Source organism: Zootoca vivipara, chromosome 3, assembly GCF_963506605.1.
Source record: "Zootoca vivipara chromosome 3, rZooViv1.1, whole genome shotgun sequence".
In the NCBI taxonomy this organism is placed as follows: Eukaryota; Metazoa; Chordata; class Lepidosauria; order Squamata; family Lacertidae; genus Zootoca; species Zootoca vivipara.
The window spans coordinates 29,298,013-29,318,286 of NC_083278.1; the positions used below are offsets into that span (position 1 = coordinate 29,298,013).

At 40.8% G+C, this 20,274-nt stretch overlaps 1 protein-coding gene across 2 annotated transcripts in view; it reads right to left on the minus strand.

Annotated features, from left to right (window-relative positions):
• The window catches only part of NBAS (NBAS subunit of NRZ tethering complex), a 175,649-nt gene that overhangs the window by 81,054 nt on the left and 74,321 nt on the right, over positions 1-20,274 (minus strand). For both annotated transcript variants that reach the window (XM_035109824.2, XM_035109823.2), the window contains exons 24-32: positions 19,768-19,953; positions 18,756-18,929; positions 15,634-15,767; positions 14,614-14,676; positions 13,690-13,812; positions 11,559-11,661; positions 8,242-8,471; positions 6,135-6,247; positions 2,030-2,143 (exon numbers count right to left, since the gene is read on the minus strand). In XM_035109824.2, the coding sequence (XP_034965715.2) occupies positions 2,030-2,143; positions 6,135-6,247; positions 8,242-8,471; positions 11,559-11,661; positions 13,690-13,812; positions 14,614-14,676; positions 15,634-15,767; positions 18,756-18,929; positions 19,768-19,953 (1,240 nt within the window). The remainder of the gene's footprint in view (positions 1-2,029; positions 2,144-6,134; positions 6,248-8,241; positions 8,472-11,558; positions 11,662-13,689; positions 13,813-14,613; positions 14,677-15,633; positions 15,768-18,755; positions 18,930-19,767; positions 19,954-20,274) is intronic.

Sequence of the window (20,274 nt, forward strand, 5' to 3'; positions counted from 1 at the left end):
AATAAATGTTCTAACAAGCTACCAAGAACAGAATGCAAGGAACACCTAGGTTTTCCTGAGTATCTGCAAGCTGCTGTAGACTTTAATGTGAAGGGCAAGAACATATCCAGCATAGCATAATTTAAAGAGCAGAGGCCTAATTAAAGTCTTTGATAGTTATCTAAAGTTTGCAGTGTGCTTCAAACTAACGATCTATTACACTCTCAAGTATCCTGTGTGGGAGGTAGGAAGGTATACAAAATAGCTGGATAAGACATTACACAGAGTTATAGCTGCCCCTCAGGGAGTTGCAGTCTTCTAAATGAATTTGTGTAACAAAGAAATACAGGGATTCAAAGAAGCTGAGAACTGAGGCCCATTGTGGTACATTTTCTACTCATGTCAAAAGTGAACAGATTCAGACGCTGCTGTGATAAACATTGATGACAAAAAAAATGGAATTATTCCTACTTATATTATGAAACCAGCAGGACTGATGAACAATGGCTCCATGAGGATATAAGTTTAAAGGCAAAAACACTGCCTACTATAACCAAAATAAAACCACAAAATGATTTATTTATTTTTTTGATATAGAATTCAACCAGGATTATTTTTATTTAACTCATTCAAGTGAACCCATGGCTTAAGCTTAGTCTGAATGATTTTTTTTAAAAAAAACAAACAAACAAACTACCCCCATCCTTAAATCCAGCTCACAGATACCTGCAGTAGAAGACACATTTTCACTGGAAATAAACATTTTGAAAAGGAAATAAACAGTAAGCGTGTCTCCTGAGCACTAGGTCAGGGCAATATCTGGTTTTCAACACTCTGATATATCACCAGCGATGTCTGAAATATTGATGGAGCTATGTAGAGGCATTGGTGGGCTTCACGGTTTTCCCAGCATCATGATTGTTGCACGCACGCACGCACACACAGACAGACATCATGATTCGCAATATATCGCCAGGCTCAAAATTATGAAACCGATATGGCAATATGGACTTCAAACCAGTTTTGGACGATGCATACCACCCAGCCCCACCGAGCACTGAGACATACTCCCAATCAACACCCTGTGCTGATTTTACTCACATGAGCAAGGCAGCACAGGGGCACACTGACAACCACTGGATTTAGAGACCTCATTTCCCAGGGCTGCAAAAGCAGAAGATGCTCCCCACTTCAGTAAACTGCCCTTTGACTCACGGGTGGTGGTGGTGGTGGTGGTGGTGGTGGTGTAAAGATTGACAAAGGAGATATGATTAAGTGAAAGATCAGGAAAGTGGACGATATAGTAAAATCACCTACATCTGACTTCTCCAAGTGAAAGTTTGATCAAATATTTACCTTTGCTAGCCAGCAAAACAAAAAAATGTAATTCTGGATTTGATCCAGCATCAGAGTGGGCAGGATATGAAATATAAGCAGTGGATTACTGAAAGAACTAATGAGAGTGAAACAAACAAACATCAAGAAAGGAGGAGTGGGAAGTCAAGAAGAAATAATAATAATAAATTATTATGATGATGTTGGGGGAAAACTGTATATGATGATAATTGTTTTGGAATTTTTTTGAGATTTAACAACAATTATATATATATATATATTTAAATATATATTTAAATGCTTTGCACAGTTCACTAATACGATGCAACAGGGCCATAGAAGGACTGCAAGTAAAACCTACGTTTTTTTATAGGATATAGAATATATTTTGTTTGCACAGAAACGATATCTGTCTTTCATATTTGACAGGGGTTAAAGTGGGATTTAATACCAACCTCTGACTAGGTGGTAACTGTTCTCTCGCTGGTGTGTATTCTACTTGTGATTGAAGGGCTGTGTGTGAAATCCAAATTATATCTAAATTGAAATAAATAAATAAATCTGTATTTATCTAGAAAGGAAGGTTGCAATGATGCAATATATGAATCTTCACTGAATACAGGATCTTTGAGTAAAGTCCTTGAAGAAATCCCCCATAAAGCTGGACACCTTCAACATAAAACATGGGTAAATTTCATTACAGCATTTATTTTACCTGCAACCTTCAGCAAATTTGCAAGTCCCAAGAGCTTGGCAGATTGCTTGTAGTTTGTTGGCAGCTGCAGTAGACATTCCTTGATAAGGCTGAGTCGATCAGAGCACAGGCGCACTAGTAAGAAAATACATTATATTAAGCAGCAATGTCACAAAAGACAGTGCATTTTTTTATGATGGCAGGATAAAGTTAAGTGCACACGCAAGCTACATACACAAACATTACGGACTTCACGGGAGGGGTTTAAAATCTGGGTTTAAAAGTCCATTGCAACTGAATGCATTCACTCATTGGGGCGGGAGGGAGAGAAGTTTTAAACAGTATCTCTAGTGCTTTGTTTCTTCAATCAATGGATTGACAATATGACGACACTCACAACTCATGAACGGACAGCTTACAGACATAGGCTTTGTTTGGATAAATATGACAACATTTGGAATGTTTATACAGAATGTAGTAGGCTGTTAATAGCATCTTTAATAAAAAAACAATTTTTAAAAAACCTATGTATTACACTGCTTTTTGTATACTGTTTCTTTCTGCACACTTTTGTTCTTTTTCTTTTTTTTCTTTGTTACACTTTATTTTATAAATGAAATTCTTTCAATAAAATATTAATACATTTTTTAAAGTACTTTATTTCTTATGCTGCAGATATGCCCCAAGGAATATTTTAGTGGGAAAATCTCCATTTAATTGGTTTTTATTAAGGTTGTGTGTGTGTGTGTGTGTGTGTTATAAAGCAAACAGAGAATCTCTATTTAGAGAGAGGAAATCACCACTGGTGTGCAAAGGTTGGTCATTTAACAAGATGGAGAACATTCGAGCCTGTGAATGCCTTCACTCTGGGGTGGTACAGCCCAGACACAGGTCTACCATATCACTGAGAAAGAGGCCTCTGCTTCTGGGAAGGAAAAGCTGGTTCCTTTACCTCCCCTTAGTTCAGATGACTACGAATTCAAAAATGCAAGAAGCAGTACGAATTATTTTGTGCGCTCTACGAAGAACAACTCGTGCTTAAAAGTGGCTTTCCAAGTTAAGAAAGTTTTAGCATTAGGAACCCGCAGGCAGCTTTTTCGCCCATTTTAACTTCCGCGTGGTAGTCTTTAAAGTGTCCAAAACATAACAGATGCAATTATTTGAGAATTAGACCCTGTCCCCTTTTCGGGAGCCACTTAAACCTCCGTTATATAGCCACGTGCTTGTGTACACATTCATGACATAAAAGGTACTTTTTCGGAAATAAATTGCAGCATTAGTCATTTTCAGGTGACAGAAGGATCACAAAGTAACTTGACAGTGCACTTTAATCTCTCAAGGAAAAAAGACCCCAGAAAGCAGTACCAGCACTGAAGTATTCACAGTTTACAACGACGTGATGTGTCAGAGGCAAAATGGCAGGTTGCAGGGAACGAACTATGAAGCAGAAAAATCTAAGCTTGAAAATGGCAAAGTGGAACCACCCTGATATATCCGCAGGAAAAAAACCACACATTTAGGATAGCAGTTGTCTGTAATCCATGGACAACATCCAAAATGTAATTTGGCTAGTGGAAGAGGCTAGTGTTAGTTTGAAAGGGAAGGAAGTTCACAGTTTTTGGGTCTTATTTTATGTATACAGGTCACAGAATTACCACATGCCCATTAATTGAAGATATGCTGGTATTGTCTTCACTCTTTCAGAGAAAGAATTTCTCGGTCCTGCTTATGAGCTTTGGCCCTTCTCACCTCATGATTTAACCGTACCTCAATGCCACCAAATGGCAAACACACAGAAATACTGAAGCTTTCTGGCCAAGGTAAAACCCCAACAATGAGAGCCAAACAAGAAACTAAGAAGCCGTCATCATCGTTTGTTTATTTGTACGCCACTTTCCCACAAAATTGTGCCCAAAGTGGCTCACAACATCACATGTAATCAATTAAGTAAAGGTAAAGGGACCCCTGGCCATTAGGTCCAGTCGTGACTGACTCTGGGGTTGCGGCGCTCATCTCGCGTTATTGGCCGAGGGAGCCGGCGTACAGCTTCCAGGTCATGTGGCCAGCATGACTAAGCCGCTTCTGGTGAACCAGAGCAGCGCACGGAAACGCCGTTTACCTTCCCACTGCAGCGGTACCTATTTATCTACTTGGACTTTGATGTGCTTTCGAACTGTTAAGTTGGAGCTGGGACTGAGCAACGGGAGCTCACCCCGTCGCAGGGATTCGAACCGCCGACCTTCTGAGCAGCAAGCCCTAGGCTCTGTGGTTTAACCCACAGCGCCACCTGCATCCCAGTGGATCAATTAAGTACAACGGTTCAAAAAATGCATATTAGAAACAATCAGAAATAATAATATAAATCAATTAAAAGATTCAAATAATCCATCCACGTTTTATTTGAATGCATAATTCATTTCCACACTGTCCCTGTCTGCCCTCAATGTTCAAGAAGCTGTATATGAGACAGGGTTTCTGTGTTCTGGCGAAATATCCCAGTACCAATGGTTTGGAAATAGCACAAACTTGCAGCGCATCATCTTCTATATATTTGATTAGGGTTAAGGCTTTTCGGTGAAGGATTAATAAGAACTGTGTGAGGAATACATGCCTCAGGGCGAATCCAGGGTTCAAAGGAAAGACCTGATCCAGGAAGGCTTTTACTAAAGTGTCTTGGTGAAGGGCATCAGATCAGAGGTGAAGCTATTACACATAATAGCTGTCAATTTGAGCATATTAACTCCCTGGGTGGTTTTACTTACTTTTAATTACTTATTTATAAAGTTTTACTTAGAGTAGCCCCACTGAAATTAACATAACTTTGTCATGTTCATTAACTTCAATGGGTCTACTTTGTGTAAAACCTAGCTGGAGACCAACCATTGTGTACTATTTCTTATTCAAGCCCGTTTACAATGTTTGCTTCCAGCGGGCATAATTAAATATCTAAAAACAGGTTGACTTGATTAAAACAAATAGGTACACATTCAAAACCAAGTAAGACAAAACTTTTAAGAAACACCAGACACAAAATTCACCACCCAATTCTAGTCCTTTACCTGCATATTCTGAACACGGTTTGAACTTTTAAAGGGTAGACCTAAAATACCACAAAAGCTTTATGTAATACATAACTGTGTTGTTGTTGTTTTTAAAAAATGTGTGGACTATTCATCCAGTTTCTAGCAGTACAAATCCATTAACACAACAGTGAAGACAGGAAGGTCACGGGAGTTGAATGCAGGATAGCACCTGTAAAATATGTCAGTTGTCATAAGGCTGTTATGATTTATAAAATAAAAATAGAGTTTTATTGGGCACTAAAGCATGGGAACAAAAGGGATCAATAAAAGCCCAAGTTCTGGAGGCACCTTCAAAGAGCAGTAAATGCTTCCTTTCAAACATAACTAAATTGTTACTGCAAAGCCGTGATGTGCAATGGACGTCTTATGGGTTATGATAACTATTTTGAGTTAATCTTCTTGGCACATGTGTTTTGACAAAATAATAAAATAGAAAGGCCCATTTGTCCACTCCCTAGACTAAGATGAAGATCAATAAACCTCCCAACCAGGCTATTGCCAGAATGACCAAGTATTTAAAAGCACTGTTGCAGAGATTACTAGTAAAAAGATTATGTTAATCATAATAGCACAAGAGCAGCACAAGCAGGGGATGGGTGAAGAAACTATATATTAAGTGTGCATGTGTGTATTTAAAAGGGAAGTAATTGTGGGTGCAAGCCAACCCAAATGATTTAAACAGGGAAATTTGGTGCATAAGACTTTAATAAAATCCAATGAGACTTTAAAATGTTTCTCTTTAACTGGATTATACCTGATGCAAACAATTTCTTTTTTAAAAAAAACGCTGTAAGGAAAATTGATTATACAAGATGATGTATATGCAGAGCTTTTCATAAGCCAGAACTTTCCGGAACTCAGTTCCGGCACCTCTCAGGTGGGCGCCATTGTCATTCTAAGAGAATGAAGGAGGTGTTCATGGTGAGTTCCAGCACCTCTTTTCCTAGAAAAATAGCACAGTGTATATGGCAAATATAAATGTGAAGATTTGAAACTATATAACTAGCATTCAAGACATTTCAACAAACCCTATCACACCCTACCTTGTAATGGCAAGATCTTCACACCAAATTCTTCAAGATAGCTAAGAGCACGGATAAGACCCAACTCCTCTTGAACAACAGGCGGGCAGTCTGTAATAAGCTGTAAGCAGGATCTTAGAAGAAGGGGGGAAAGTTTAAGGATTTCAAACAGCTTTCCTAATTAGTCAAAAAGAAGCATCTTCATTATATAAGGCTAGTGTGATAAACATGCAACACTAAACTATGGTTTGTTGCTATGCACAGAAACCTCAAAAGCATACACTAGCGTGACATTACAATGGGTCCAAAGTGGTGGGTCTCTTATAAAGGCTTAAAAATTTGCCACTTGATATAATGTGATTCCCTTTATAACCCCATATTTCTATGCAGATCATTTCTTATTGTAAATAATGTCCATTTATCAATGGCAAAAGCTAAGCACTTTACTAAGACACAAAGTAAAAAAATATCCTTCCAGTAGCACCTTAGAGACCAACTAAGTTTGTTATTGGTATGAGCTTTCGTGTGCATGCACACTTCTTCAGAAGAAGTATCTGAAGAAGTGTGCATGCACACGAAAGCTCATACCAATGACAAACTTAGTTGGTCTCTAAGGTGCTACTGGAAGGATTTTTTTTACTTTGTTTTGACTATGCCAGACCAACACAGGTACCTATCTTTAACTAACACTCTACTAAGAGTTTACATGCCAAAAGAAAGAAGCTTTGTACTTAGCAAGCAATCATTTTGTACATGGATGAAGTAGGAGGAAAAATAGAATTCATTAGGCGTAGGTTTATTTTTTTTCCTCCAAGTGAAACTCTAGTGGAATTGCATGACTGCACAGTTGAACTGTAACACCTAAATTATTCAATTCAAATTGTTTAGGTGATTTAGATATCTTTCTGGGGCTGATGTGGGGATGTGCTAACTTTTAAAATGTTAAAAAATTAATCCTTTAATTTTGTACTCCCAGATTTGATTTGATTTTTAAATACGCATTGTAATTGTGTGCTGATCTTATCAATGAGAAGAAACCATTCTGAAATGATTTCCACTTAAATGAAAGTATCACTAGAAAATTGCTAATGCTAGATAATGAAGAAGAGAGCTTTCATCTGAGCTAAGGTGGTGTACGTCCCCCCTAACAACAACAAAAATCAACAGTGAATAACAATTATTTCAATTAAAGCAGCTTTCTCGTAGAATCTATGATGGACGGTGAAGGCACATTTTGCTCCAGGAGTACAATTGAAACCTCTGCTAAAACAAAGGGGGGGGGGAAGACTTCATTTTAGCCAAGAAAGGTTTGCACTGACACTCCAAACAGGATTCGATACCCTGCCCATCAGCTGTTCAATCGTGCTTTCATGCATCCACGTCTCGGCCAACTGCACACCTAAAAGGTGGGTATTATTATGAGGGAAATGTCTGTTGAGTAAAACGCGGAGGCCTTGCAGACAAAATTTGGTGCACAAGCCAAAGGTCCCCACCGCCTCCTTCAATAAAATAAATACAGTCGTACCTTGGAAGTCGAATGGAATTCCGTTCCGGAAATCCGTTTGACTTCCAAAACGTTTGGAAGCCAAAGCGTGGCTTCCGAATGGCTGCAGGGAGCTCCTGCAGCCAACTGGAAGCCACGGAAGCCCCGCTGGATGTTCGGCTTCCAAAAATAGTTCGCAAACCGGAACAGTCACTTTTGGGTTTGTGGCATTCGGGAGCCAAAACGTTTGAGCACTAAGCTGTTTGAAAACCAAGGTACAACTGTATTCATTTTTGTCCCTTGAACTTATACGAGCCTTACAGCAAACATCTTGGTTTTTCATAGCTGTAATGGTTACATGCGTAGAATAATAATTTCCACTTCCGAAACCATTGGCTAGTATTTGCAGATTGGTGCTGGTGCCTGTATTTCATGATGAGCCAAGCATAATCAAGGCAAAGACATATCACCTCATTCTAACTGCATCAGGGACTAATTAGTAGAACAAGTTGCCTTAGAAATGCTTGAGCATCGAAGGAAAGCGCTCAAGTATGCAAAAGAGTACAAAATCATAAAAGATTTGCCTTTCTAAGCAAATACCAAAGCCTAAAAGATTGTTTTTTTGGGGGGGGGAATAAAATTTACCTGGCCAGATCCATGCATGTATCCGTTAGACTGGTGGAAGAATTGAAGTATTCTCTGCTAGCAGCCAAAACCAATTCAATGCTTTTCTCATAGCAAACTCTGTACTGTGGTTTTCCTTTAGAAGCAACACTGACGGGGGGATCTATTGACCAAACGCTGCAGTGCATCATTTGCCCAGCTAAATGGATGTTCTCCAGTCGACTTGAACACAGAAGACTTTCTGTAAAGATCTGAAGATTGACAAGAGCAAATGTCATACAAGCAATTTTTTTTTATTTGATAAATACCCGAGTATGGCTATCTGCTTGGGGAGGGTGTGTGTGTAATTTGGAACAGCATTGATCTAAATCTAGAGCAATACCAATTAGATTTCAACAAATCATGTGCTGAAATGGAAACGCAATCTAATTTGCTGCCCTCAAGAAACCCTTTCCATTCATTTGACTACCAAGGCAGCACTACGGAGTTGACAGTGGAATCTCTGCAGGAAACTCAGAGACATATCCGAGGAGCCACTCTTTATGCCGGGGATTATTCAGGATGATGGGGCAAAGAGGTTGTGCAGTGAACGTTCACATAGTTTAAAAGACCACACAAACATCTGAACAGAAGTATCCTTTGTGAAAATAATCTATCAGTTTTGGACAAGCCAAAAAGCAACACCACCCAATAATGTATATGTAAGTCAAAATCTTCCTCCTTTAGAAGCAACACGAATGTGAGAAAGGGGGACCCATCACCGCCCCCCCAGATGTTGATGGCCTCCAACTTCCATCAGCCCCAGCCAACATGGTCATTTTTAGGGATGACAGATGTTGCAGTTCAGCAACATCTGGAAGGCATCAAATTCCCAACCCCATTGCCAAGGTACTCTGATAGGTTGCTAATATCAAAGTCTATTCAGCGTTCCAGTCGAATCGAATATATTGAAGTAAGAGCTATAATTATATCACATTTTCCCTAACATGATGTATGTACGTATTGCTATTCATTTTTATTTTTTTTTAAGCAGCACATTTCAAAGTTAAATCCCAGATGCCATTTTCTTTTTGCAATTTCTTCAGAAGTGTACTGATTTGCTTTCAAAATCTCTCAGGAGCCATAGAAATTAGCAGCCATAAGCAAGAAAGTCTACATGCTATAACAAAAGAAGACTGACAATAATTTGAAATGTTTAAAAGATGTCAAATTTTTGAAGGTAAATTATACAACATGAAGGCTCACTCAAGTACTACACTATGAAACAGAAAAGTGCTGCACTTTCAAGTAAACTGCACCTATTCAAACACACACAGCTTCATTGTAATTCACGAATCTTAATAACTAGGTTGCCTCGAATGCAGATTATTTTCTGCAGAAACCGAACTTTGCATTTCACTTTAAATGCAAACAGGAAAACATCTATCAAAGTTCTATATGCACCCTGAGTGACGTTATTAAAAATGAACTTTCAGCTCAGTGAACCATTTAATAAACATAACAGGGAAGCGGCGAGCCATTTGTCTTCCCAATGTTTAGTTAGCAATTTTATGGCAAGAGTTTCTGTATATTAAGAAAGCCAAGCTTCCCATCTATACATCTCATATCTTCTGTAATTCTGCCATAGTTCATAACAGCTCTGTTTGAATGCATGGAATTCTGAGTGTGTGTGTGTGTGTTTTTTTAAAGTATAACAGCACAAACTCTAGGAATTTGCTTCCCCTCACTCCTTATCTTCACTGAGTGCCCTTGTTTCCAGCCCCAGTAGCAATCCTATATCTTGGAGCTGGCTAGGGAGAGGGGCCAGAGTAGGTCATCTTTGTCTTCCCTGACCAATCTGGCTGGGAACGTTTGATTAATGTGACATATTCCCTCCCTCCCAACAACAGCATCCCTGAGAGTGGTTAGAGGATCTATGACTTCCCTTCTTGACAATCGCACCCCAGATAGCTGAATAGGTTGTATTGGTTTGCATTGGGTAATTTTAGCAGTGTATTTTCAGTCTTTGGTTTTTTTTCCTGAATAAGGTCAGCATATAAATCTTATAAATAATGTCATTTAATGTCTTTTTAAAAAACAAAACAAAGCAAAACACCAAAGCAATTTACAGCAGTTATATACTTTGGGTCATATTCAACTAATCTCACAAGATGCCCTTGCAGGGATTCCCACTATCGCAAGAGGGCTTCCCCCCCCCCTTCAACCACTTGTGCACACCCTAAGTCATCTCTGAGTCTGGTCTGGAGGGTTGAGAGGATCCCCAGAACAGATTTAGTGCGCACGTGGGGGTAGGAGAGGGGAGAAGGTTCCTTTGTGCAAGGAAAATCCCTGAGATGATGGTACCTTAGAGTTATGCTGAATATAAGCCATATTTTATTTTATTTTTTGAAATCACCATTTAATTACAGAAATATTTCTACTTAATTGCCTGCATAGCCCTGGCACCATAAATAAGTTTTCGGCAAACATTTAAAAATTACAACAGAAGATACCTGTTTCCCCCTCCCCCCCCCCCCTCTGATATGGCCTCTACTCTCTACACTAGGAGTAATAGGAACTGGCCATTGGTTTGGCTGCAATTTATCAGTAGGTAATGTGGTACCCCAAAGTTCCTCTTCTTTAAAGGAGTAAAGTTGGTAACCTGAGTTTGATTCTTATCTAGATATGAGCACCAGTCCCCAAGTATGAAGGACTAGAGAGAATTATTTCTATGAAACCCTAGCTATGGAAATCCTTAGAATTCAGGTGTCTTGAAACAAAACCAGGCCACTCACCATCAATGGGATTTCTGGATCTTGTAGAAACTACCACGATTGTCAAGAAAGCTTGATAGCAGCATGATTTTATATGTTCACGGAAAGGAAAACTCAGCATATATTTAAACACTTAAACTAGGATTGTACATCTGCTGGTACAGATTCTGAATAAAGCAAAATGCATGTATGTCTTACAGTGGTACCTCGGTTTAAGTACACAATTGGTTCCGGACGTCTGTACTTAACCTGAAGCGAAGTGAACTTTCCAATTAAAAGTAATGGAAAGTGGATTAATCCGTTCCAGATGTGTCAGGAGAGTACTTAACTTGAAGCGTACTTAACCCAAAGTATGAGTGTAATTGGTTCCAAAAGCCCATACTTAACCTGAAGCGTACTTAACCTGAAGTAAGTTTTCCCATTGAAAGTAATGGAAAGTGGATTAATCCGTTCCAGACGGGTCCGCGGAGTACTTAAACTGAAAGTACTCAAACCGAAGCGTACTTAAACCGAGGTATGACTGTACCTAGAATTCTACCCACTGTAACTGTATTCAAAAACATACTGAAAAGCAGCAAGATTCACCTCATAGCAAGTGTCTGGTTGTATGCATGTGTAGACATTCCGCTGCATATCCAGGATATCTTGCAACAATCCCATCCAGTGTGTCTCATTAACAGGGGGCTGCCTGTAAGACACAAAGAAGTGAACATTTACAAGCAGGTTCTGAGAAGTGTGATTACCAGAATTAAATGTTTCCCTCTTAAAACTCTTAAAATATCACCCCAAAGGTTAAGAGCAGGCATCCCCAAACTGCGGCCCTCCAGATGTTTTGGCCTACAACTCCCATGATCCCTAGCTAACAGGACCAGTGGTCGGGGAAGATGGGAAATGTAGTCCAAAACATCTGGAGGGACCGAAGTTTGGGGATGTCTGGTTAAGAGTAAATTCATGTGTAGAAAAACAACATTGGTGCTTAAAACATCAGCAGTCCTTATAACATTCCAGGAAGATAAAGAATAATTATCCCCATTTGAAAGATGGAGAACTGAGCTTGAGAGAGTAGCTTGCTTAGTGAGTCCATGACCAAAGGGAGATTTCATCCAGGAACTTAGTGGCTCACTGTTATGCCTCTTATCCAACAGTTTTGCACACCTTCCCCCCAGCCCCAAAGCTTTCAGACCAAACCCTCCAGCCACACATACTGGGTGGGATTCAGCTAACTTCTTGCATGCATGGAACAAGGTCCACTAACACAACAGGACTTTCCCCTCAAAAATATATATAAAAAATCTGCTCTGCAGAGTTAGGGGAACCCCCAGAACCAGGGGCGCTGACTTGCTCCCACATTGAGGGGGCACGGTCATGTGACATGTCACATGATGCCGCCAACATGCGCCAGACTGGGACAAACCAGCACAGAGATCGCCCTTTGTGGTTTTCTCAGACGCCGCCTGGCTCCTGGGCTGCCGGGTGGAGGTTGGAGCTGGGGTGTCCGGAGGCAGCAGTGGGTGGTGGCCCCAATAAATAATATTGGGGGATCTGAAGCCCCCTGCGGCCCATATACCTGGCACCGCTGCCCAGAACAGGTCGGGTGACATGGGGGAGGAAAGAAAGGTCATGTTTTACAAGCAGACATTTTCCTATGCACATATCCCCATGTATCGCTACCTAGCATTCTACCTGTTGGGAGATAATCTGACCCAAGGCCTACATTCGGAAAGGTTTAAATTGCTTTGCCATGCCTCCATCAAGAGAGTGGTACCATTCTATTCTGCACACCGTGGGCAATGAATCCTTGACAATGGGGCTATATTTGTGCTTTGATGAACCATGGAGCCAAAACAGAAGACATGGGCTGGAATCTGCCACTTTTGCTTGGGTCATGAGCTGTATGGGATGATTATCACAGAAGATTATTGTACTTCGAGGAGATAGTGATCTGGCCTGGTCAGCTCTTCCGTCTCTGGTTATTCCATCCTGACTCTGGTTTCTGTGTTTTATTGCTTTCAATATCCTTTGTGAAAAGGCCATTGATGTGTTGATGAAACTGGTCAGCAAAGCCTGGTTGAACCTGTGTTAGTTCAATAGGATACAGCTCTATAAAATATCTAGTTTTGGAGCATGCTAAGTAGGAGTTCGGAACCGACTTGTGGCCAGAGTGCTGTTCAAAAGAAGGCTACCTGGGGGTTGCTTCGCTATTTCAAGGCTCCCCAATGGCCGATAAAAGTGCTTGCTTGGTAATGTGAATTTTTGCTTGCTGTTTGGAATAAAATCTTTAATCATCTCACCCAACTGCGGTCCAACCAGTTCCAACCAGCCTGAACCGGTTGGAACCAGTTAAGACCGGTTTGAAATGGAACTAAGATCAGGCCGGTTGGAACCTGTTGCTTCTGAATCTAAATTTTAAAGGAACCATCTTGCATAGGGCAAGACATGACCAATTATTTTATGTTCGACGAAGGGCGTCAAAGGGAATTTTTACCACCACTAAACAATCTTCCTTGTGAAGCAAACAACTGAGTTGCCTCCTGAGGAGCTAAAGACATGTTTACAAAGAAATGTGTCTTTAGAATTGTTTGTCTTTCCTGCTTTAGACCACAGCTTCAGCTGTTCATGTTCTGACCTGGAAAAACCACAGAGAACATTTCATCTGCGAGGGTACCAGCCAGCCAATTAAAGCGCATAATTTTGTGTGCTACCACCCGTTACTCACTTGCGGCCTGTGTGCCTGGTCAATCGAATCATCAGCTTCCGCGCTTCTTCTGGGCTGTCCTGTGTCTCTTTTACAAAGGATACAGGCTTTTGGAGTCCATGCTTCTCTAAGATTTCTGATACGCTGAAATAATAGTAGTCATAAAAGCATCATCAGCCATTCAGCCAAATCTTAAATCCTGCCTGTGGCCATTATTGCAAACTATTGTTTATGTGTAAAATTCGAATAAATATATATTTAAGACCAAAACCAAGAGGGATGGTGATGTTTATCCACTGATCAATGATGACTTGAAATTATACAAAAAGTACACACACAACCACACATACCATTTGAGAAGCCATTTTGTTCTAAACATTTAGCACCCTATCATTATATTCCATAAAACAATATAAAACTTGATCCACACACACACAGAACCTTATAAGGAGATGCTACGGGAAGTAGGGGAGTACAATGAAACAGCCTATATCAGGTATCCCCAAACTGCGGCCCTCCAGATGTTTTGGCCTACAACTCCCATAATCCCTAGCTAACAGGACTAGTGGCCAGATATGATGGGAATTGTAGTCCAAAACATCTGGAGGGCCGAAGTTTGGGGATGCCTGGCCTATATAGCTGAGCCGTTTAAAGAAATTACATGGAGGGCCCTTTCTTTTTCATTCTTCCTGTTAACTATATTGTCACAATGCTACATTACCCTTCACAATGTTACAGGTTGGGTGGGGGGGACCCCTTTGGCTATAAACATGTGTGTATGGAAAGGTCAAGGTCCAAAAAGTAATTTCCACTAAGCCTGCAGTAATATTTGACCTACAAGCCCTCTTTTGTAATAATCCTGGCATTTTGAACTGTAAAACCTAGCGCTAGGTTAATAAAGAAAATGTACTGGAAGAGATGAATGAAGAAAGGCGCATTTCTTACCTAAGAATTTGTTCCAATTCATCAACTTTGTCGTGAAGGTTATTAGTAATGTCTGTTTCAGGACTGAAAGGATGTAAAAAAACAAAAAACAAAACAAACAAATTAGTATATTCTGCATACTATGAAAAAAAATGTAATACAAACCAACACTGAGTAATAGCCCAAATACCGTGTTTTTCCATGTATAGCATGCCCCCTTTTTGGGGGGACTAAAAATGGGAAAATGGGAGGGGGAGAGATTGTCCTTGTATAAGAAGACCCCAATTATTTTATATTATTTTATCGTAAAAAAAACAAAAGAAAAACACCTAGTCTTATACATGAAAAAGTATGGTAAGTCATATTCAGAGTGGATCCATTGAAATAAATGAACATTCACTGATTTCAATTACTCATTTCTGAATTTGACTTATGTGGAGATCACCCATTATACCCTTCCAATCTACCCTCGGTGAAGGTGGGAGTGATCCTGAGATTGCATGCTTCCTCCTCACCCAATTCCATTAGTCCCGTTCCATGACCAGTGGATCAGGCTACAGAGACAGGCTGTGTGGCCAAGATTTATTCTTCCCACAAGGGGAGAGTAGCCCAGTTATGAGGGGCAATACAACTTGCCTAAACTTTGATGGCACCCAGAGGGAACTTGAAACACGAGCAGTTCAGCAGGATGGAGTGACCAAAGGGCCAAACTGTTTTTTTTTTATAAAGGATATGGCATTGCATTCCCCGTTTTCTCAACCTGATTGAAATTTTAAGTTCTCATCCAGGCTTTCTACATGTGGGGAGCATTGCAGCACATAGTAATCCCAGCTGCAGACTGAAGCATGAGGGGTTTTTTTTGGGGGGGGGTGTCAGCAATTACCACTAGATTATACGGATTGTATAAATTAGTGCACATCATTCTTTGAATACTGATTGACATTTTAATTGATTAAAAGCAGCATTTGTAAAGGATTTCTATTAGGTTAACATTCATTTTTTTAAATTTGAAAATAAACAATGGAACATTTCAATACTCACCCATAACCTCTCTGGGGGAGACATTCTAAGATATCATAGCACTGAGAAAGCTGGTCGTCACGTTGGCAGCTGTAGATGCAGTCTAAAGCAATCGTCATCAACAAGTCTTGATCCGAAATTATTTTTTGCTGACACTGGGAGAACAAGAAAACACTATATTCATTGCAGTACACTAGAGTACGTCTGTGAGTACATGCATGTCCCCCATCCCCAAATTTGGAGTTGTTTTCTTCCATATCTCTGTGTGAAAGACAACCGGGTCTTGAACAGCATAATTACAACCATAAAGGCAATTTAGTGATTTTTGTTAATTGCAGAGGCCTTCCTGGCTCTTTAATAATTCTCCGTTGAATATCTTTCATAATTACAGAACTGGCAATGGAAGCTCATTTGAAACCAGTGATCACAGCAGCCGGTTGGAACAACAAGGTATTTCTAGTTTCGTTTAAAAACACGCACCCACACACAAATCACAATATTTTTCATCAGACAATTTATTAAAATAACAATGTAATTCTAAAGCTGCTCTCCCCCCCCCAGCTGCATTATGCTATTTCCTTCATTTGCACATAAATAACTTCAATATGCACCAGAACACTAGCTTCCCATGACTCGTTGTTTACAGCCAATCTACTTCTGTACACAGCCGGAAAAGTAAAGAATTAATGAACATCCTATCAAGATGCTATTAGGATGCTGGAATGTGAATTTAGTCTGGATCTTTGGCTATAATACAATGCCCCGAGAAAATGAAAGTTACTACAAATTTATGTAAAGACCAAGTTAATCTCCCTCAAAAGAGCTCCTTCTCCTCTGCCTTTCAACGATGATATCAAGAGCAAGTGGCTTGTGTAAAATAACGGAGGCAATCCAACTCTATACATGCCGACTCAGAAGTAAGCTCCACTGAGCTCAACAGGGCTTACTCTCGGGTAAATGGAACGTGACTGCAGCCTGACTTTCTCAACAGATTCCATTGTGCCTCTTTAAGAGTCAACCACGAGTTCCCAGTTAACAGCAACTGCTGAACCAAGACACAGACACAGGCAAAAAACAACATTCTTGGTGGGCTCCCAGAACTGTGGAATCCTGTGCCCCTGGAGATCTACCAAACCCTAGTGCCTTAGAGCGACCTTGGAAGCATTTCGGCTGGTTTTTGATTACTTGGGCTGAAGTTAGTTGTCAATAAGTATTTGACAGTTGTCAGGAAGTTAGTTGTCAGGAAGGTGGTAGAATGAATCACACTACTTTATCCTGCAGATCCATTTTTTGAATGTTTCACAGCATAGACCAACAGAACATTCCCACAGGTAGGAAACTAGCACAGTAGGGAACAGGCTGGTGCTGAATCTCTCTCCTTCTACACGCTAGGGGTTCGTTTTTATGTAAGGGATTCAAAAATAGCAACCTTGCACACTTCTGTTCTGAAATAGCCCTCTCTGCCACCTGAGAATCCTACTGCCTCATTCTTCGCCTAAATAATGTGTACTCAATTTCCCAAGTGTGTGAAAGGGAAAACAGGGACCTTCAGCGCTTCGTTCTCATTTGTGCCTCAGTTTGCTCTTCTCCCAAGCGCTAACCCCCCCCCCCAAATATTACGGGGCAGGTGTGAAGTTCAGGGTTTTTTTTGGGGGGGGGATTTACGGATGATTTAAAAAGGGACCACAAGGCACTTAGGTTGTATCCACACAAACAATGTCCGCTGCATCTCATTTCAGTTCTCTCTCTCTCCGGGTTATTATTGTTCCCCTGCTGCTCGACACAAGAGACAGGAACACGGATGCATTGAGTGGCCCCAGTCAGCAGAATCCGCAGCCCCAGTGGAACTATCTGCAGTGATGGGAGTCAATCGCGCAGGGTTCCAGGGCGGCACGGAAGCCTCTGCATTAATGGCTGTACGTATGGTCGCATGGGCACTGGGGAGCAGGCCCATGTGCCAGGTCCCCACTCCCTGCTCTTGTGTTGCGCAACATGGGATCAATAAAAAGGGAAAGGACCCCTGGGTGGTTAAGTCCAGTCAAAGGCGACTCTGGGGTTGCAGCATTCATCTCACTTTCAGGCCAAGGGAGAGCCGGCGTTTGTCCACAGACAATTTTCCAGGTCATGTGGCCAGCATGACTAAACCGCTTCTGGCGCACAGAGGACCAGAGCACACAGAAATGCCATTCACCTTCCCACTGCAGCGATACCTATTTATCTACTTGCACTGGCATGCTTTTGAACTGCTAGGTTGGCAGGAGCTAGGGCAGAGTAACAGGAGCTCACTCTGTCGTGGGGATCCGAACCGCCAACCTTCCAATCAGCAAGCCCAAGAAGCTCAGGTTTAGACCACAGCCCCACCCGCGTCCCTATGGGAGCAATAATGCCTTAAAGAGGGCTCGTGTCCCTTACTCTTCCAGTGCAAGGTTTTGCATGTGTCCTGAGCAAAGGCATTTCCTTCTAGCGAACAATAGGGCCAGATTTAACTAATGAATCCTGCTAGTGGAAGGCTGTGCAACACGGCTCACCTCCTGTCTCCCCAGTGCCACTCCACAGTAGAGGCAGGATCATTCCATCTAGCCAGCTGAAACGCTTGCGCTGGGGGAACAATTGTCATAATGCTACATTGAATTCCTCCCACAGGCCCCCAATAAAATTCACAGATCTCCCCCACCACAATGCAAGAGAGGAAAAAGCTTATAGAGATGCTTAGCAGGGACTAATTGAGGGATGCAGTGCAGGCTAAAACACAGAGATGCTGCATGGTTGGGCAAAGGTATGGAAGATATATTTAGATTTAACAACGGAGAACAGTGGCTTTCAGTGGAGAGTCTCCCCCTGCTAAAATACCCACTCTGCTGGATAAATGCAGAAAAGATTAATGATTAAAGCTACATTCTGACATCCCAATACAGATTAGCCGTGTATTAGAAATTCCACTTTAACCTTGTCTGGGGAACAAATGTTTGTATCGGCAAGACAAATGCTTGGTTCTACCAAGCTGTACAGTGACAGCCATCTCCCAAACTGATCAGCGAAACAAGGTGCACTATTAAGTATACTTGCAAATGCAATTCAGGCGGGGTGGAGGAGAGATAAACTTTCAGGCACATGTGAATAAACAACTAATCATCTGAATTTACCGCTGGCTTTGAATGTTCAAAGATTTTCAGAGGAAATGTCAGGTCTTCTTTCGCCAGTGTTACCAAATACTCTTTTAAAAGCTCATTAGCGATGCCTGGAGATTCATTTTCACAGCGGTGTAGAAATGGGACCATCCATTGATAGGCATTCTTCACATACCTTTCTCCCGATGACTGAAATGGCAAAGGTTTTAAATTAAAGAAAAATATGAACGCACATTAAGAGATGAGCCAAATGCAAACTAAAATCGCAAAGCAGTTAAAGGAATAGCAATATATTTTTCCTCTGATCTCCCCAATGCTTTTTAAAAGGTTGGTATCATAAATAGCGAGCATAAAGTAATGAACTGCGCTAATGCAAATTTATCTATGAAAAATAAACTAACAAACAGGCTCATCGGTGTGAACCAGTCTCATTCTATTTCATCCAGAAAGGGGTGTCAGGCCACAATCCCACACAAGAATTAAGGCACCCTTAAACTCACCGAAATAAATTAGGATAAAGGCACTTAATGCATTGTAACATTGTGGCACCTTGAACCAGCATCTGGGGACTTTTTTGGAGTGCAGACAAGTGCAAATCCAAGCAAGACTGAGCTATTTATTGAAGATACATTGTAAACAAATTAAAACATTAGCGGGACTGATATAAACATGTGCCAGCAAGAGACAAGGGGAAGATAAGGGGAAATTTGTAAATATATTTGAATCGGATATGCAGCAATAAAAAGATATGAAATAAATAACGGCAGAAAGGAGGGGAGGGGAGTCAAGGGGGAGGTAAATTAGATTTGTAAAGATTTAGTTTTTCTTGTTAAAATATTTGTAAAAGCTGGAAATGAAAAATAAAATGATTATTTTTAAAAAAGCAAAAAAAGAAGAAGAGAAAAGGCTGAGCTGAAGGGCGGTGGGCAAACAGAGTTTAATCCTGCCCAGGATGAGATTTGATGCAGCAGAAAAGCCCCCTTCCCAATCCACCCCGTCCCACTGTAACACAAGAAAGAGCACATACATTTAACATCAAGAGTCTTAGTTTCTCAATATCCTTCATCTGCTGCAGCTCTTTCAAGTTCAGGGTGATGTCACATCCAGTCTCATAGACCAACGTCTCCAGTGTAACCAGATTGTCACAAAGTGAGTGCAGACCAGGAATATTCCTCTCCATGCCCAGTCGAACCAGGGATAAAGCACAGTCCACCTATTATTATTATTATTAAGAGAAAAAGAAAAATGTACAGCTTGTAACCATCAGCAATTGGTTTTATTCTGGTTAAACTTGAAAGAAGAAATATGGTTTGACCACTGGCTCAGCAACTTATAACTGCTCCAAATATGTTTTATACAGAATGACTAATACAGGCATCCCCAAACTTCGGCCCTCCAGATGTTTTGGACTACAATTCCCATCATCCCTGACCACTGGTCCTCTTAGCTTGGGATCATGGGAGTTGTAGGCCAAAACATCTGGAGGGCCGCAGTTTGGGGATGCCTGGACTAATACAAAATCTTATAACTGCAG